Source organism: Calonectris borealis, chromosome 2 (assembly GCF_964195595.1).
Source record: "Calonectris borealis chromosome 2, bCalBor7.hap1.2, whole genome shotgun sequence".
Classification (NCBI taxonomy): Eukaryota; Metazoa; Chordata; class Aves; order Procellariiformes; family Procellariidae; genus Calonectris; species Calonectris borealis.
In genome coordinates, this window is record NC_134313.1 from 48362058 (window position 1) to 48379599 (window position 17542).

At 40.5% G+C, this 17542-nt stretch overlaps 1 protein-coding gene across 2 annotated transcripts in view; it reads left to right on the top strand.

The window, feature by feature from the left end:
• The window catches only part of NOL4 (nucleolar protein 4), a 199280-nt gene that overhangs the window by 102126 nt on the left and 79612 nt on the right, over window positions 1-17542 (top strand). For both annotated transcript variants that reach the window (XM_075141908.1, XM_075141910.1), the window contains exon 6: window positions 12443-12726. In XM_075141908.1, coding sequence (XP_074998009.1) covers window positions 12443-12726 — 284 coding nt within the window. The remainder of the gene's footprint in view (window positions 1-12442; window positions 12727-17542) is intronic.

Consider the following 17542-nt stretch of genomic DNA (forward strand, 5'->3'; position numbering starts at 1 on the left):
CAGCCTGCCAGTTTCCACACACGGATCTATCCACGGGCCAGCTCAGCAAATGGTCATTTCTCACAATTTTATGTTACCCTTCATTCTTAACCAGTCCCATATTACAAGCAGGTATTACAGTTGGACTCTTTGGTATGGTTTTTTCTTTCCTTTTCTAGTGCTCTGACCTTCAACAACAATCTGTACATAAATAGTTGTTGGAATTTTAGTAAGAATAGGACTGAGAAGGGCAACGAAGCTGGTGAAGGGCCTGGAGCACAAGTCTTATGAGGAGCAGCTGAGGGAACTGGAACTGTTTAGTCTGGAGAAGAGGAGGTTGAGGGGAGACCTCATCGTGTTCTACAACTACCTGAAAGGAGGTTGTAGCGAGGTGGGTGTTGGTCTCTTCTGCCAAGTAACCAGCGATAGGATGAGAGGAAATGGCCTCAAGTTGCACCAAGGGAGGTTTAGATTGGACATTAGGAGAAATTTCTTTACTGAAAGAGTGGTCAGGCCTTGGAACAGGCTGCCCAGGGAAGTGGTTGAGTCCCCATCCCTGGAAGTATTTAGAAGACGTGTAGATGAGGTGCTTAGGGACATGGTGTAGTGGGCATGATGGTGTTGGGTTGACGGTTGGACTCGATGATCTTAGAGGTCTTTTCCAACCTTAATCATAGAATCATAGAATCATAGAATCATACAGGTTGATAATGATTCTATGATTCTATGATTGATTCACTGTGATTAAAACATTCTTAAATTTCATTGGCAATGGTACCTCATCAATAGTGCAAAGCACAGGAAAGGCACGTGCTGCAAATACTCTGTGTGTGGACGGCCCCATTGCTGAATCCTGCTGGGCTACCAGAAGCCTTTAAGTGAATTAGAAACATGGACCGATTATTTTATTTCTTAAGAAATCTCTCCAATCTGCCAAGAACTGCAGAACAGTTCATGGATTCTCACTGAAGGATCGTATTCTGTTTGCTCTACTTTGTGGCCTTGTTGAGTAATCTGGTTTAGCTAGCTCTCAGTGATGTTTCAGCAAGGGCAAACTGACTGACTTTAATGAGAAGAAAATTTTTGAAAGTCACTAACATAGTATTATATCCAAGAACTTGTAGTGTTTCTGTTGACATTAGCTTCTCAGAAAGGAACTGTAAAATGACAGTCTTCATGCAAAAGTTTTCAAGCACAAATAGTTTTCAAGTTTTCCCATCTTTCCTTTACATTTTTGTTCAATGCACCCTCTCATACTTGCGCTGTTCCCCACCCGAGCGCAGTCCACTGCATTGCAGTGGGAGGGAAAGTTCGAAACGAGATGCATTGCTTAGTCAGGTGGTTTGACAGTGAAAATTTCAAGTCCACAGCTCTGGTGAGGAATAGCATTGGATATGCTGGAACTATCTATCACACGCTTTGGGCTTTGTGAAGTTTCTGGGCATTGAATCATAGTTACTTGGTTTGCCAGAGACATTGTGCTGACAGGCCATCTAGCAAAATCATTCTTTTTTGTCTTCAGATACCTCTTATTCAAGTCTATTTTTAGACGATGTGTGATTTTGGGAATTGTAAAAAATTTATTGACTTCGATGTCTGTGCCGAAAATAATTTCTGATAATGAAAGAGCATGTTTTATTTTTGCTGAAAATAGTTTCTGAAAAGGAAAGAGCGATTTTTTTATTAGGAAAGAATATTAACTGTTGTAAACTTCCAAACTGATTCTAATGCCTTGCCTATGATAATGCCTGTACATCTCTCACGGCAGTTTTGACATTCACTATGTGAGAGAGATTTTTCAGACTCATCAAAGGGAGGCCAATCATCAGCACTGTTCATTTTTCTTCCTTTTGTTTAATGCTTATAATTTTAATCAACATGGTAGGGAGACTCCAGATACGCTTATGTCTTTTACCTCAGTGGCAATATTTTTGTGTTCAGGTAAAGCTTCCTTAGCATTGATGATTGCTGTCACCTTTTGCATTCTTTTGCTGGTGTTTGGGCTGGTGCTTAGCCTTTGTAGATGCTGAATATTTTTAACTTTCACTTGATAAAGTGAAAAATAAAATTAGGAAAGCATAATGGATGTAACATTCAAAAATGATTGCTTGCCAGATGGAGAAAGGCCATCAAGTTTGTTATCAAGTATTGCCCTGTGTGACCAGAATACTGTTTTCATTCCAGCAGTGAGGAGACCGCTTACTGTAGTTACTCAAGGCATGTTCAAATCAGAAATATAGCAGGCAAATCCAGCAATTTGTGCTGGGGGGCCCAAGTAGGAGTTTGGGTTAAATGTTGCTAAGGGTGTATGAAGCTCAAAGCAGCCATTTCTGTTTGCTCTTAAGGCTTCTCCCCTCTTTCTCTCCCAGTCTTACTGATGGAGGGGGTATAATGAGCCTGAGGTGGTCCTCCTCTATAGCCTTGTTGCCTTTATCATCACTATGAGCAGGCAGCAGTTTGCTGAGGGGTGCAGGGCTGTTAAGCGATCATTTGTCTTGGTTATGCTCAGGGCTTCACCCTTCCAGAAGGAAGTACAGACTGATATCACTGTGTGAACCCACTCAACACACCAAAGCTGGTAGGCTAAATTTTAGACTTTAAAGGGCTTTATTAAATATGCCAGTATTTGTGGCGTCCAGTCAGCAGAGAATTTCCTCTACTGACTCCAACTTGATCTTTCCTCTTTGCTTTTGTCTTCTGGCAGATCCTGATGAAGTAAAATGTGACATCGCACACATGCACTAGGTCTGAGTGGCAGATAAGTTTAACATAATTCCTTTCAGCCCCGTTTGGGTTGACGTTTAGGCACCAAACATGAACCTCATGTTACTCTTTTGTCTGTTGCTGGCACAGCAACCAGACTCTTCTTGCTGCCAGGAATGGCAGCAGCTGCTGCCACCCCTAGCAGCCATTAGCTAGAGCAGCATAAGCCTTTCCAGGCTGGGCAAGAAAGAGGAGAGGGTAAGATCTCTTAGGTTACCTCTTTTTACTTTAACAAAAAGGCTTCGTATTTCTCCTTCTTTTCTTAACATGTTGCCATCTCAAATGTCTTTGTTGCTGATGTGTTCTGTACATGGTTGGAATTTCAGTGATTCTCAAAAGTCAGCGTTAGTCTGTCCTGAGCCCTGCTTGCCTGCCTGTCTTCCAGCCTTCCTTAGTTCCTAGCTTCATATCAATAAATTGCTCTGAAGTCCGGAGTCCTGTTTGGGATGAGTGTAAGGCAATACCACTGGCATCACTTACATGTTATCGGGCTGAGAACTTGTTCCTGCAATGCTTGTCCAGAGCTGGAGCTCTAAGCCACAATTCTCAATGCCAGATGACATTGAGACATTCAAATATGATCCCATAGGCAGCATAAAAACTTTTAGAAGAATTGCAGGTTTTCTGTATTAAGAACTGCTTGATAGAGCCTTTGCCACAAAAAGTGCCCTAGAGGTTTGTCCAGAGTAAAGAGAAAATCAGAGATTTTTCTCCCCAGGGGCAGTGAGGGCTATGTCTTTTGAAGTGGAAATACCAAAGCACAAGTAAAACTAGATGCATAGTGATAATAAGACTACTGTGCACCCAGTGAGCTATTCAATTGGTCATTTACATGTGCAGTACCCTCCTAATAGCCATTCTGCTTCATCTCCTTGTTGTATATCTGCAGGGACTGTAGCTCTGCAGGCAAAGTAAGCATGCAATCACTCATGAAGCTTTATAAATGAGCCCTTCTAGAACACTGAGACTGACAGGGCAGTATTATTTTTCTGATAGTTGCTGATGTCATGGAGTGGCAGTTGTTCAGTGTTCTGTTATTTAATGTTATAATTGAATAAAATATCTGCTTGGTTTGTGCCTCCAACAAGAAGAGACATTTATCCATGGAAAAACTGTGAATTACTGGGGGCTTTGTTTAATAATGAAATAAGATTTACAGCCTGACTAATGCTGATTCCGCTGTGTATGTGCATATGTATATCAAACCCATAAAATTTACTGTACTCTTGTTGACAATACTAAGGATTAGTTTTGTAGTTTGCTTTGTTCCTTTTTCTTGTCATAAACACACATGCAGTGAGTGATCATATGAAGTAGCTCCTGACTTATTGCTCCACCACTGAAAACAACAGCGACGGATTCGTTGGTTGGCATCGCACTGAAACTGATGGACGTTCCAGGTTCAAATTTCAATGCAGCAAGTTCCGTAGCTGAATTCACAGAAGCCAACCACATCAGGAAAGCTACATGTATCAAAAGGAGATGAAAAATTGTTAACGTTCGTGAGGTTAGCTGAAGAGGACAATTAACACATATTCTTGAATGGAGCAAATGCAGTCTCACTGCGAATGAAGGGACTGAGCTCCTTGCACATTGCTGCGCTCCTGTCCTCTGGAAAGGCTCTTGCCCGCCTCTTACTTCCTGTTCCTTGTTTTCTTGACACAGTACTGACATTTTAGTGGAAACAGAAATAGTGGCAGTAACTTTTTGGAGGAGCAGAGAAGAGTGCTTGAGGTTTACGCAGGTTCAAAGAGAGACTGGATATTTGCATGGAAAAGAAATCTGTTGAGCATCAGTATGTTACTAGAAACCACATCCAGCTCAAAAAGACCTTGAGTTGAAAATTATTAAGGGCTCAGCAAGCCCTCAGTAGGAGGAAGAATTGTATATGCTTGCCTTATTCTCTTCCGTAAACACCTCCTAATAGCCACTGCTGGAGATAGATAGGATATTGGACTAAATGGATTTTTGATCTGACCAACTATGGCCATTCTTATGCTTTATGAATCGGGCAATAATAGAGGGTCTGAAATCACCTTTGTACCTCCACTTGTACCACTGTTCTTTATCGTAATATGAAAGGCAATGGAGAAGATGAATAGATATAGTTGATTTTGACTGGCTTTTAAGTTATGTATTGAACTTGTGCTTGAAACATGACTTGTGATGTAAATGAAGCATAACCAAATACATAACTGTGACAAATTGGTATTAAACGGTCATTGTGAAAAGTGGTGGGTGTGAAATGTGACCTCGCCTTTTTATCGGTTCTTTTAGAAAAGTCTCTGTAATTATTTCATACTACGGAAGTTTCCATGAGTCAGCACTCTACACCACCTTTTGTCTGATTCATGGTGCCTGCTGCCAGTTGCCACCAGTAGAGCATTTTTTCAATAGCTCCTATTGAGAAGGTGTCGTGGTTTAACCTGGCAGGCAGCCAAACCCCACACAGCCGCTTGCTCACACCCCCCACCCCCAGTGGGATGGGGAGAGAATCGGAAGGATAAGAATGAGAAAAACTCGTGGGTTGAGATAAAGACAGTTTAATAGAACAGAAAAGGGAAAATAATAATAATGATAATGATAGAATATACAAAATGAGTGATGCACAATGCAATTGCTCACCACCCATGCTGACCAATAACCACGTAGCGATCACTACTTCCTGGACCACACCTCTTATTTATATACTGAGCATGACATCATATGCTATGGAATACCCCAGCTGGGCCAGCTCTCCCGGCTATGCTCCCTCCCAGCCTCTGAAGAGTCCTTGACTAGCAGAGTACTTAGCAACAACTGAAAACATTAGTGTGTTATTAACATTCTTCTCATACTAAATCCAAAACACAGCACTAGGAAGAAATTTAACTCTATCCCAGCCAAAACCAGGACAGAGGTTTTGCTAGCATACCTTGGATTTGTGGAATTACAGAAAGAATGTAACTAATTTAGTTTTAAATATTTGTTCATATAGCATATTATTTTCATTAAAGTTGTATTTTAACATAGGAAAAATAAAGCACATGCAATATTGAAGCCAAAGGTTAAAGAGAACAGCATAGTAACTGAAAACTGGTCTGGAATCTGTCTGCAGCACTGTCTCTCGCAAGTGATCCTGTTCAAATGAATGAGATCGCTAAGGGTGTAAGGTGGTGTTGAGCAAGACCCGGGCTGGTGGTATATGGTCCAAAGAGATTAAAGCAACTTTCATCATACATGACTTTGGTAGGCAATCTTTAAGAGTGGGTTTTATGACAGCCTGCACTTGCACAGCCAGCAGCTTCAGTCTCACTCATCCCACTCAACTCATTCACATCCAACCTCCTCCTTTTAGAGGGAACAGTTACCCATCTTACAGTAACTGCGACTCTCAGAGATGCTCTGTCAACAGGCAACCCACTCAAAATGTTCATTTAACTTGTGTGCATGCTACCTTGGAGTCTGCAAGCATCAGTGTCTGTTTGGGCTGCATATGTCCCCCTCTCCCATCTCAGCTTCTTAGAGCAGGATGAACAAAGTGGCCCCAACAATTGCCGTGTTCATTTGGTGTGATTAATCGGACTCATTACACCAGGAATGGTTTTGGCTTGTGGGATGCCCTCATGTAGTCAGAACGTCTCAAAAGAGCCAAAGGTGCTGTGAGGTTAATTGCCTTTCCCTTGTTTTTTGCCTGCTTCCTAAGTAGGCTATCTGCCTTGCTTCATGGCAAAAAAGGGAGCTGTGTTAGAGCTGCTTTGGTATCATGGGGCTCTTGCTTCATTCTTAGTGTTAATGAGTGGGCTCCTTAGCTCCCTGACCCATCACCACGTCTGTCCTTTCAGCAGATCTGAGCTTCCATGTGGCTGTACGGTTGTAGGACTGTGCCACACTACTGCTGTTAGAGCTGAAGGCTAACACTATGGATTACTGACTAGTAAAATATGCAGTAAGAGAGCTGAAATCTCCACTGTATAAACTATTTAAGCATACTCTAAATATTAATTAAATTCTAGCCTGAGAATTAATTTGAGAGAGGAAGAGGATTTATTCAGAGATCTGTCTTTATGTAGAATGGCTTGTTGACTCCTTCGCGACTTACCTGCAAGGAATATAAAAGTCTGGGTGATTTATAGTATGAAATTGATTCTAAGAGTAATGCAAGAGATCCTTTAAAACATCTGGAGATTTTTCTTTCAAGGAGACAAGTGAGAGTTGAGATTCACAGAACTTCAATGACACTTATATCAAAGTTCAGATCTTAAATTTGTGCTCTCAGGAAACATGTTTGCGGGACTTGTTATTCCAGCCAGATTTGGTGCACACTTCAATTTGCTTTCCTTTAAGAAAGCACTCTTGCTGAGAACAGTGTTGAGCATTTGACATATCTGGTCTGAAGACAGTTCTCTCTGGGCGGAAGAACTGTATTTTAACCTGTAACAGAAGAATCTCTAATTCTAGCAATATATGTTGTTTGCCCATTCATAAATCTAGACATTGTTTGGTAGGAGAACATAATCCTATAAATTAAGACCTGGTTTCCTGCTCTGAATCAGAGTGCCCTTAAACTATCAACTGTCACGGAAATCACGTTGCAAAATCCTAGGTGTTAAATACAGAGAAACTGGGTTTTGACAGAAGTGTAGGCCATGATAACGTGAATGTCTGTGGCAGATAATTGAAGTGAACAACAACACAACAGTTCTGAGAATCAAAACTCATATTCAGAGCATCTGTTTGCTTGGGCTTTCTTTGGCATTGTCTTTTCTTCCACCATTTCCAAGTTTCCTTCAAAAGCAGGGGGAGAAGCTAACACAGTGGTGACTGCAATGAGCCTGGAAAGTTCTCAGGGAGGAGCCTGGGCTTCTCAAGTGTGCAGAAACAAAGCTGGAGTCACTTTGTGTCTAGTTGGCCTCAAGGTGATCTGGAAGGATGAGGGAGGCAATGTGATGAATAACAAGAAACTAACTTGAAGTAGGAAAATTACTGCAGTTCTTGTTTTGAGAATTACCCCTAACACAGAGAGTACTTGGACTGAAGGTGCCCAGAGGGTGTTGGTCAGAGCAGAGGATCAGCGCGGAGCTCTGTGCAAGGTGGGAGAAGGAGGTCTTGGCATCAGGAGGTTTAAGAAATACCAGTCCGTGAGTGAGAACTCCATGCCTAAGCCTGGACAGTGCTCCTTGCTTCGGCTGCTGCCCGATCCAAAGGTACCTTCCCTCTGCTCCTGGAGTTTTTCTCTGAGGGGTAATGCTCTTCAATCCCTGGAGAAGGATCTCTGCATAGGTGAGGCACCAAGCTGGCTGTTTTTTAGAAGTGAAACACATACATGTTTTGCAGTCAGACTCTCCCTTTTCAGGCTTAAGTAACAAAAACGGTTGTAGATGTGCTTCCAGTCTTCCAGTATGCTGGGGTAAGGGTTTGAAAACTCCACAGTTCCTGTGCATGTGGCCTGCCCTGAGCAAGCAGCAACGTTTGATGAGGCCATCATTTGCTGTCATGGCTGATGCCTGTGGATAGCAGCGGCCCTGGAAGGTGATGAAGACCTGAGCTCATCCCACAGCCTCTTTCGTGACTGCCCCGACACCCAACGCGGGGCAGGGAAGCCCTCTGCTCCCTCCCCTCTCAGCTCCCAGCGCCTGTGGCATGCTTCCCTGGAGGTCTTCCTATAAAACCCGCCCTGTGGTGGTGGTTCAGACAAGAGGCATGTTTTGAAAACACACTGTCCTTGCATCAGTGGTGCGATCAGTACCAAGTACCCAGATGTAGGCTGATGGCTGTGGAGTTCTATTCTCCCCCCATCAGCCAGCTGTGGGAAGGGAGCCTGGAGTGACTGCCAGCCAGCGGTGGTGCCGAAGTCAACCCAGGGAGGGCCGCTGCAATTTGCTCGGCCTCCTGCAGGAGGGCAGCCCTGCAGCGGGTCAATGGCTGCTGCCCCATGTGCGCGGGGCCGGGGTGGCCCTGGCCTCCGCGGGGTCCCCGGCAAGGGGCAGGGGTCGGGCCAGGCCCAGGCAGCCCCCAACTGCCACCATGATGTCAGCAGGTCCCAGGGGTGCCACCATGTTCCCCAACTGCACTCCGCTGCCCCAGGGATTGGCCCCTGGCCTCTCCCCCTCAGTGCCTGCCGTTACTGGTGCCCTTGTCCTGAAAGAGGAGCTGTTGGCAAGCTGCCCCGGAGAAGCACTTGCCGGCGGCCATAGCTGGGCAGAGCCTCGGCTCCCCTGGGCCTGCGCACAGCCCTCCCCAGGTCACCACACCTCTGCCTCTGTGGGATGGAGGAAAAAAATATTTGGTAAGAGAACAGGCTTTCAGCATTAGCAGTTTATTTTCACTGAGGTGTTGTGATAAATAAAGGTGAGAAAACTGCAAGCAAACTGCCAGTCCCTACCCAGGCCCCGGCTTAGGTGCAGCCCCCGCTCGCCGGGCGTAGTGAGGAGGCGAGATCTCACGTCCTGCCCCCTGGAGAGGCGGTCGCCACTGCAGAGGGTGGTCTGAGGGACAGGCCTCCATGAAACCAGCCTTGCCCCTTGGCAGCTGCGTGGCAGCCGTGCGTGCTTGCAGTCCTGCGGGCCCGGGAGCGGGGCGGCTCGGCCCAGCGGCCGCGAGCAGGGCCGGGAGGTGTTGGGGCCGTGGCTGCCCATATCCGAGGGTGAACGTGCCTTTCCTCTCCCGGGCCAGACCCTCCTGCCTTTTTCCCCAAAACCAGTTGTTCCTGATGTGGTCTGTGTTTCTGATACCTCAGAAACTCTTGCTTTAGAGTAGCCTTATTCTTGGCAAAAATAGACCAGCTGCCCAGGGATGAGAAATGTACTAAACCTTGTAATTTAGTTACCTTGGTAACATCTGTAAGGAACTACGAGTGCAAAATCAGTTTTTTTTTCTTGATTTCTTTTGTGGCAATGCATATTTATGTTTACTTGGCAAAAATGTGATTTATAGCCATTGTAGCCATTCTCCTGAACATCATCCTGACAGACAATAGTTCCCGTTTCTAACAAGCAAGGTTAAATGACTGTAAAAGCAGGTATTTGACTTTGTAGTGAAAACTGAGATTTGCCATCAAGTAACTAAGCATTTGCTAAGCAAAGCCAAAATCGTGTAAATACTGTATTATTGTTTCATATTATAATGCTTGATCACATTTAGTCAGCACAGGTATTTTTTCCATGGTTGTGTTTTAGAACAAGTATTTTCTTTTGCATTGTAACATTCTCACACACATGTAAGTTTTAGTTGTCAACCATTCATTGTACAGGGAAAAAAAAAAAGAAATAGAAGCATTATTGCATATGATTACGAGCCAAAACTAACAGCCTTGCTTTGGACTTGGTTGTTCCTGGATCTGGCTCTAGGCACAGCTCTCTTCCTACTCCATCATTCCCATTTAGCCATCTATGTCCTGGTAGTGGCTCCCCTGCACGGCGCAATCTGGGACACTCGCGTGCCGGCACACAGAAGTTCGTTAGGGATCAGACTTGTGTGCTGCAGAGTAGGCAGTGCCCCCAGCTTTTAGGTGGCTCTTTGCATCCTGTGGTTACTCACTTGTTTCTCTCTTTGCTCCCAACAGCAGGGAATTTTCTGAGCCCTTCAAAGGAAGGAGCATCCCTCACTCGGTGACCGATTCAGTAATTGATTTAATTAATTTGAAATTAACTGTCACTTGTTAAACTGATAATCAAGCAGCCAAAATACGAATCAGTGATAACCAAAGTGTTTTTCTCTCTTAAATAAAGAAATCTGGATTTCTTTCTGATATTTCAGAGCTTTTAAAATGAGTTGTAAATATAGCTATTTTCTTTAAAAAATTAAAGACCCTGTATTAGAATGCCATTTTCTAGTTCAGAATAATAAAATTGCATATTTATTTCTGAAATTGTGTTTAGAACTTTAGCCTTTTTAATGTGTTATGCCCTGCAAGACTAAGTCTCAGGGCATGATAGAAAGTTTATTAAGGATAAATCCTGCTCACCTTATTCATTTATGTAGCTGAAATCCTCAAGTAGCCCCAGGTTTTTAAATCGGAACATTTCCATTGCTCTGTTGCAAGCTGGGTTGGTGTACACATTTAGAAGTCTTATTCTAGGAATGTTATGCCTTTTATTGTATACACATTTGTATTTGTAAGAGATAATGTAAAAGTGGTACATACCAAAACATAGCTTTATTTTTTATTGCAGCCATTAATTATAAAGCATTTTGTAAAACAAAAAAATGTTCCTTAAATAAAAGCATTTAAATTATGATTTTTATTATGTATTTTCATGAAACTAGATTTTTTTTTACAGGTTTACAAAACAGAGCAATTTAAAAAAATATGTTCAGAATGTGTGCCCAGTCCTGTATACTTTATGACATAGACGTGTTGGATGAGTACAGCAAGCAAGCCACTGATGTATGATGGCTTATCTATGGCTCTCTAAGTACTTAATCGAATTAAATCATTACCCATTTATACAATATTTTCTTCACTTTTAAAATTCTGATCTCAGGGCAGTGAATAGTTGTTTTGTACTATATTAGTGATGGAGAGTCAACAATTTGATAAATTGTGTAGCTTCAAGCATGAGTATTTCTGACCACATCCTGTTAAGAATGTGTCCTGATGTTTTTTTAAATTCCACGTGTATATAAATGTGTTTGTTTCTTTTTCATGGAAGTTGTTTAGAAGGGCCTGAAAGTAGATGGTATATTAAGGTCCATCTCATCCTATATCTGTACACGTTTCAATCTGTACACGTTTCTGGCTGCTAACCCCCCAGTTTTGTTTCCAGCTTCACTGTTTGCGATAATCTGCACCATTAGCAAAACCATGTAAGTCACCAAAAAAGAGGTGCTTTAGAGAACAAGAAGTAAGCAAATTGGGGGCCGAATTCTGCTGCCATTTAATCCATTGAAGGATGAATTGTTTTACTAGATAGCCTGTTGACCAGAAGATAGTTTAAAAGTGCTGACAAACACAGGATACACAAACCCATAGGCATGTGAAGACACGTTAATCATACATTTCAGCTGTAAAATCTTAGGGGTAACAACAACACATCCAGAGTTTTCAGATGTAAGTTTCAGGTTGATAACTGAATCCTTTATTGAGCAGTATTTTTAAATATATTATGACACACAATGAATGAGCGAAGTGAATGAGCACCTGAACAAAATGAAGAGATGATCTCTGTTTCTGGAGTCGACTTTTCAAGTATAATCTCTACTGCCAGCAGTGAATACATCAGATGTGTTTACATCATATCTGTGCGAGAGGATGTTTATGGATATGACATATGCTGCTCTGTACCCTTAAAACCTGAGAACTAGATTCTCTCTCAGTGCCATGTGCATCTCTGTTGATTTCAGAAACATGCAATACTGCAGTAATGAGCGTGGTATAAGAATCTAAATAGATTCATAGACACATGGATAGACAGATGGATTAAGGCAGACTTTGTCCCTAAAAATCCTTTGTGATACTTATCTTTTGTGTACACAGTGACACTAAGGTGTCAGCCCAGATAATTTCCCTTAATTTAGTAATATTTTATGGATTTACATAAAGTTTTTTTACTTGAAAACGTGGAGGAGTGTGTGTGTACATTTTGCAGAAATGTACTGGTGCTAGTAAAATAAAACATTTTCATTCTATTTTGAAAAACATTGTGAAGGTATAAATTATGTTTGAACTGGACAGAGATGATGATGTGGCATGTGACTGAAAATATATATTTTTTAATAGATGATTCAGCCGCAGAGAGTTTTAATGGCAATGAGACCGTGGGACACAGTTCCAATGCTTCAGGGGGAACACACTGCAGGGAGATGGCAGAAACCAACAGTAATGGCAAAACAAATCTGGAGCAGGATGAGCAGCCTCTGAACCTGAGTGACAGTCCCCTCTCTGCTCAGCTGACTTCAGAATACAGACTAGATGATCACAGCAGTAATGGAAAGAACAAATACAAGACTCTCCTAATTTCTGATCTCAAGATGGAACGGGAGGCAAGAGAAAATGGAAGCAAGGTAAGATGCTTCCACATGCTCCAGATATGAAGTGTGTAGCTTAGAAAAGGAAAGGGTTTGTGAGGCCATACCAAAGGTTATTCCCAGCTAAGCACTTAATGCAATGTGTCTAATGTTTGTCACATCATTACTCAAATGCTATACATAGATTTGTATGCTCTGTTATACATATATGATGCATACATACATTAAGTGTATGTGGATATACATGGGTGAATACATATATATAGGCATATATATTGTGCTGACACACTGACAAAGACCAATGCAGTTCTCCATCAGGCATGAATTTTATCAGTCCATTTATTGAGAACTGTCTACCCATTTGAAATATATATATATTAAAATATGTATATAATGTAATACATATATATATGTATATATGCTGGGATACATATATCTATGTATATTTATAGATGACCATCTCATTATATGTATTATGTATCCGTAGAATGAATCCGTGTCAATGTTAAACGAGTGTATGCCTAAGCCAATTACTGCATGTGAATTATCAACATCTGAAAGGAACTGATTTGGTTCCTTCCTGATTGTTTGTGTTATGCAGGCACCTAACCTGAATTAAAACTGACAAGTTTGCTTTAAGAAGCTGTAATACCCTGAGGGCTTTTCTCTGTAGTTTCCATTATGTGAGTAAGGAGAAGCGAGGGTGGTTATATTGTAGATAAAGACAGATCCTATAGATTAGATAGCTTGCTTTCTAGGAAGGTGTTTGTCATGAGGGGATACTGTAGGAAAGGTGAAGAAATGGCCTTTATCGTAGAATTTATCCATTGATCTTATTGGTGACAAGTTCCTGGTTTTTATCTGGTAACTCCCAACAGGATTACCACTTTTACAGCAGCAATAATAGGATGTTAGTACTGGATCCAAATACTATTTATGCTAGTCACTGACAACATAGATGTACTTTGAATGACCACATTTTTTTCAGGGCTTTGAAGTAGGAGTGATATGGAAAATCACTTTTTCTAGGTATATCCAGAAAGGGATTTTACATGACTGATGTCTAGAGAACAACATTTATTTATGCTAAAGTTTTAACTCCTGTCTTCATTGCCTGCAGAGTGAAAATAAAAACTTGAAATGTTTTTTTAAATCAAGTGTCTGGGTTTGGTGGGTTAAAGAAAGGGAGACCAAATGGGAGATTGTTAGTCTTTCTCTTTCTTGGCCATTCCAGTTTAGCAAATCATGTATCCCAAAACCTACTCCATACAATCTTTATGAAAACCTGTTTATCTGCATGGAATATTTTTGTTTCTACAAATTTTCATTTTATTGAAAATGTTCTGAATAGCTCTAGTCTCAGAGTAGAGCTCTCTCTCACTCCAGTGCTGGATTTACTCGGTACTTTGTTGCACAGTGAGTCCCAAACTGGCTAATATGAACGGTATCTTCACTTGCTCCAGGGCACATTCTTCCAATGAACCTTTCATAAGCCAGTCACCCAAATACTGATAGACGCACAAGCTCTTTTGCCTGAGGTCCATTGCTGCTTCTGCCGTTACTCTTGCAAATACACAAATAAGCTTGGTGAAGAAAGAGAGGAGTCTTAATGCGGAACTCATTTATAGCTAAGACAAGAACATAGCCTAATGTTACATTTCCAATTTTAATCATTTCCAACTCAGATGCAAAGAAAAGTATCAAAAAGTGTTAAAAACCTGTTTCTAATGAATTGAGATGACAATCAAAGCCATCTCATTCTTTGTTATTCTACAAATTTTAAAAGGCCTGAATCATCCTCCACATCGATATATTGTTTCATCACTCACTGTCATCCTACCCACTCTATACTGCCAACAATATGCAGATTTGTCTCCCCTTTTTGTCCTAGTGAAACTCATGTTGATGTTTACAGTTCATTTAAGTATATGATTTATTAGGTATGCAGTAAAGATTATTAAATATGGAGTGAAGACTTCAGGAAGAACACACTCCTGGAATAAACAAAAATTTGTCAGAGATTTGTAAGCTGAGTAAAAGAATGTTTTTGTGGCCAATTTCATATTTTACAGATTAATTCTACTCTTACTTTTTAAATTTAAAAAAAAATTGTAGAAAATTTTTAGAAGGAACAAAAACAATCAGTGCATTAGAATAGAACGGGACTGTACAGCATCTCAGTGTTTCATATGCATACATATACACTCATATAAATCATTACTACTGTTTTACCTTAAGTGGTATCCTACATGCTAAAGAGTCAGAGAATGTTTTACAAGCCCCAGACCTGATCAAGGAGGTCCTCTTGCCTTCCCCTGGTGATTCAGGTAACTGGGCCCCTCCAGAAGAGTGTTCTGGCTGATTACTGAGCTGATTAATTTTGAACAATGCAGAAGATCAAACTCCTAGTTGTGTGCAGTACCCACTGGATGCACTTGGGCAAGGGTATCACAAGGAACTAGCCAGAACTCTAATTCTCTGCCAAAAATGGAAACAAAATAAAGAACAAGTAAGGTTAACAGAGTACTATATTTTACCAGGAGCCACCTCTCACATATCCTTTTTACCCAGAATACACCAAGTACGTGGGTTGTTTTTTGAAGTCGTCTAGCAATTCTCCCAGTGCTCTCGCAGCATCTAACTTCCAGCCATTCACAGTTATACCGTTACAAAACATGATTAGACCTGAATAATGGCATCATTGGTAGTGATGGATAAGCAAATGTGTTTAGCGTAACCTCTAATCATGTTTTCATGAGAAAAATCATCTGCAGTGTTCACCAAATATCAAAGCGATATGCCACTTCTTATAATGTAGTATTCTTATGGTATCTTTATGTGGCAAAGAATTGAGAAAAGTTATGTGAGAAGTTAATGAAGAAAATATCTGGTTTCTAAATGAAGGGAAATGTATTTTGATTATTGGGCAAGCATTGCAGGAAGTAATACATTATGCTTCCTCCAGCTTCTACAATGGCCCATTCAGCCTGCAGAAGATATTACTTGGTTGAAATGGCCAGGACTCTGTGAAACCCACAGTCAAAGGGCTGGAGCTGGGAAGATCCGTTGGCTAATGTGTTCCCTACCTGCTCTGTCTGAGTCTCCTTTTTGGATACTGCATAATATATGTTTTATTAAATTTGAAGCCACAGTTTCTCTGGTCAACCTCCATCCATTCTGACCTATCGCTAGATTTAAAAATAACACATCAGAGCTGAATCTAGCCACAAAAAGCCAAAAGATTACTGGTTTTGGTTAAAAATTATCAACACATTATACCTCATCATCACAGATTTTTTATGGGAGTTTATTTTTTCTGGAAACAAGCACTTTTGTTAAACTATATTATAGGTATTGGCCTGTACAACACTGTTTACAAGAACAACGCTTCCTTCACGTGTGTAGTGGTGGGCTCCACCATTTGACAATACAGTTCTGATTGATAATTTTGTACATGCTGCAGAAATATGATCAGAAGAAGCAGTTAGGATAAAAATTGTAGTTTTTGCATCATATTTTCTTTGTAAATCTGACAGCTAATAGGTAAATGTTTTTTGAAAATGGTTACTCCTTTATGGAAGTTCAATTTTTAGAATATTCATCTTGTCAATACCTATTTGAAGCAATTATAAGCTTATGCTATATGGAAAGTTTGCTAGATAGTGGCCTCATTCTGTGAAAGTGTCTTGGATGTCAAAACAGGGATACTTAACATTTTTCTAAAATCAGGCTTCTCTAATGTACACAGAGGAAGTCATTAGTGATTTGTAAGAAATGTAGTTTTTTGGGAATAATAAATCAAGTTTTCTTATCTGAAAAGACTCTGATGAATAACTGGAGATTAGATAACCCTGTGAATAAATTTTAATTCAACTTTTCAAACTACTAGGGTATATTATTTGAAGAATGCTCTGTTCAGTCACTTCAGAAGATGACTTTTAAAACTGATGTTGATAACACTTTTTAAATAAGAATCGTGTCAGTGGAGAGTGTAACTTTACTCTTTGAATCCTCACTTTCAGGCAGTGGGTAGTACACGACCTTCTTTGTGTAAAAATACCACATGCTGAGTGCAGTGGAGGGAGGTGCCAAATTGTAACATAACCTTAAAATCTGGCCCAAAATGTTTTACCATTCACTAAAAAAATGTTATGCAAGGAAGAAATAGATTTTCATAGTGTTTTATATATATATAAAAGTATATGTATGTATATATGCATATGTGTATATATATACTTTATGTATATGCTTTTATTAAACTGATATTAGGGAACTGATCCTCCAGTAAGACTCAGATGTTCACGGCAGTGGAACTTTCTACAACCATTTAGGGCTGAACTGAAGTCAGTGAAATTTTGTATAGCTGCAAAAATATATACATAAATTTACCTTAACAGGGCTGGGTCTTTATACTACAAAAGACTTATAAAGTACTCGTCTGTAAATGCTCTGCAAATGCAGTTCTATGAATTCAAATAGTTAAGTGCACATGTAAATTATTTTAGATCATTATATACTTGTGTGTGAGACTGCTGGGTTTCTGTATGACCATGGTGAAGTCTCTAGCACTGAGATTTTTGATTTCTGATTCTTGTGCTATTGCTTTTTCCTAGACCATATATTTTACTTTGAAAACTCATTATATAGCTTTATCTCTTCCACATCATTTATTTCATGAAATATAGCAAGCCCACTCCTTTTAAATGATTTTGTCTCTTCTGCATTTAGATAACAAAGTTATTGTGATACAGTATGGGAGAACAGGTTTTTGAGCTAACCAGCCATACTTATATTGTGCCATGTATTTTACCTGGATTAATAAATAGTTCATTATGTCGTATTGCAGAGGACA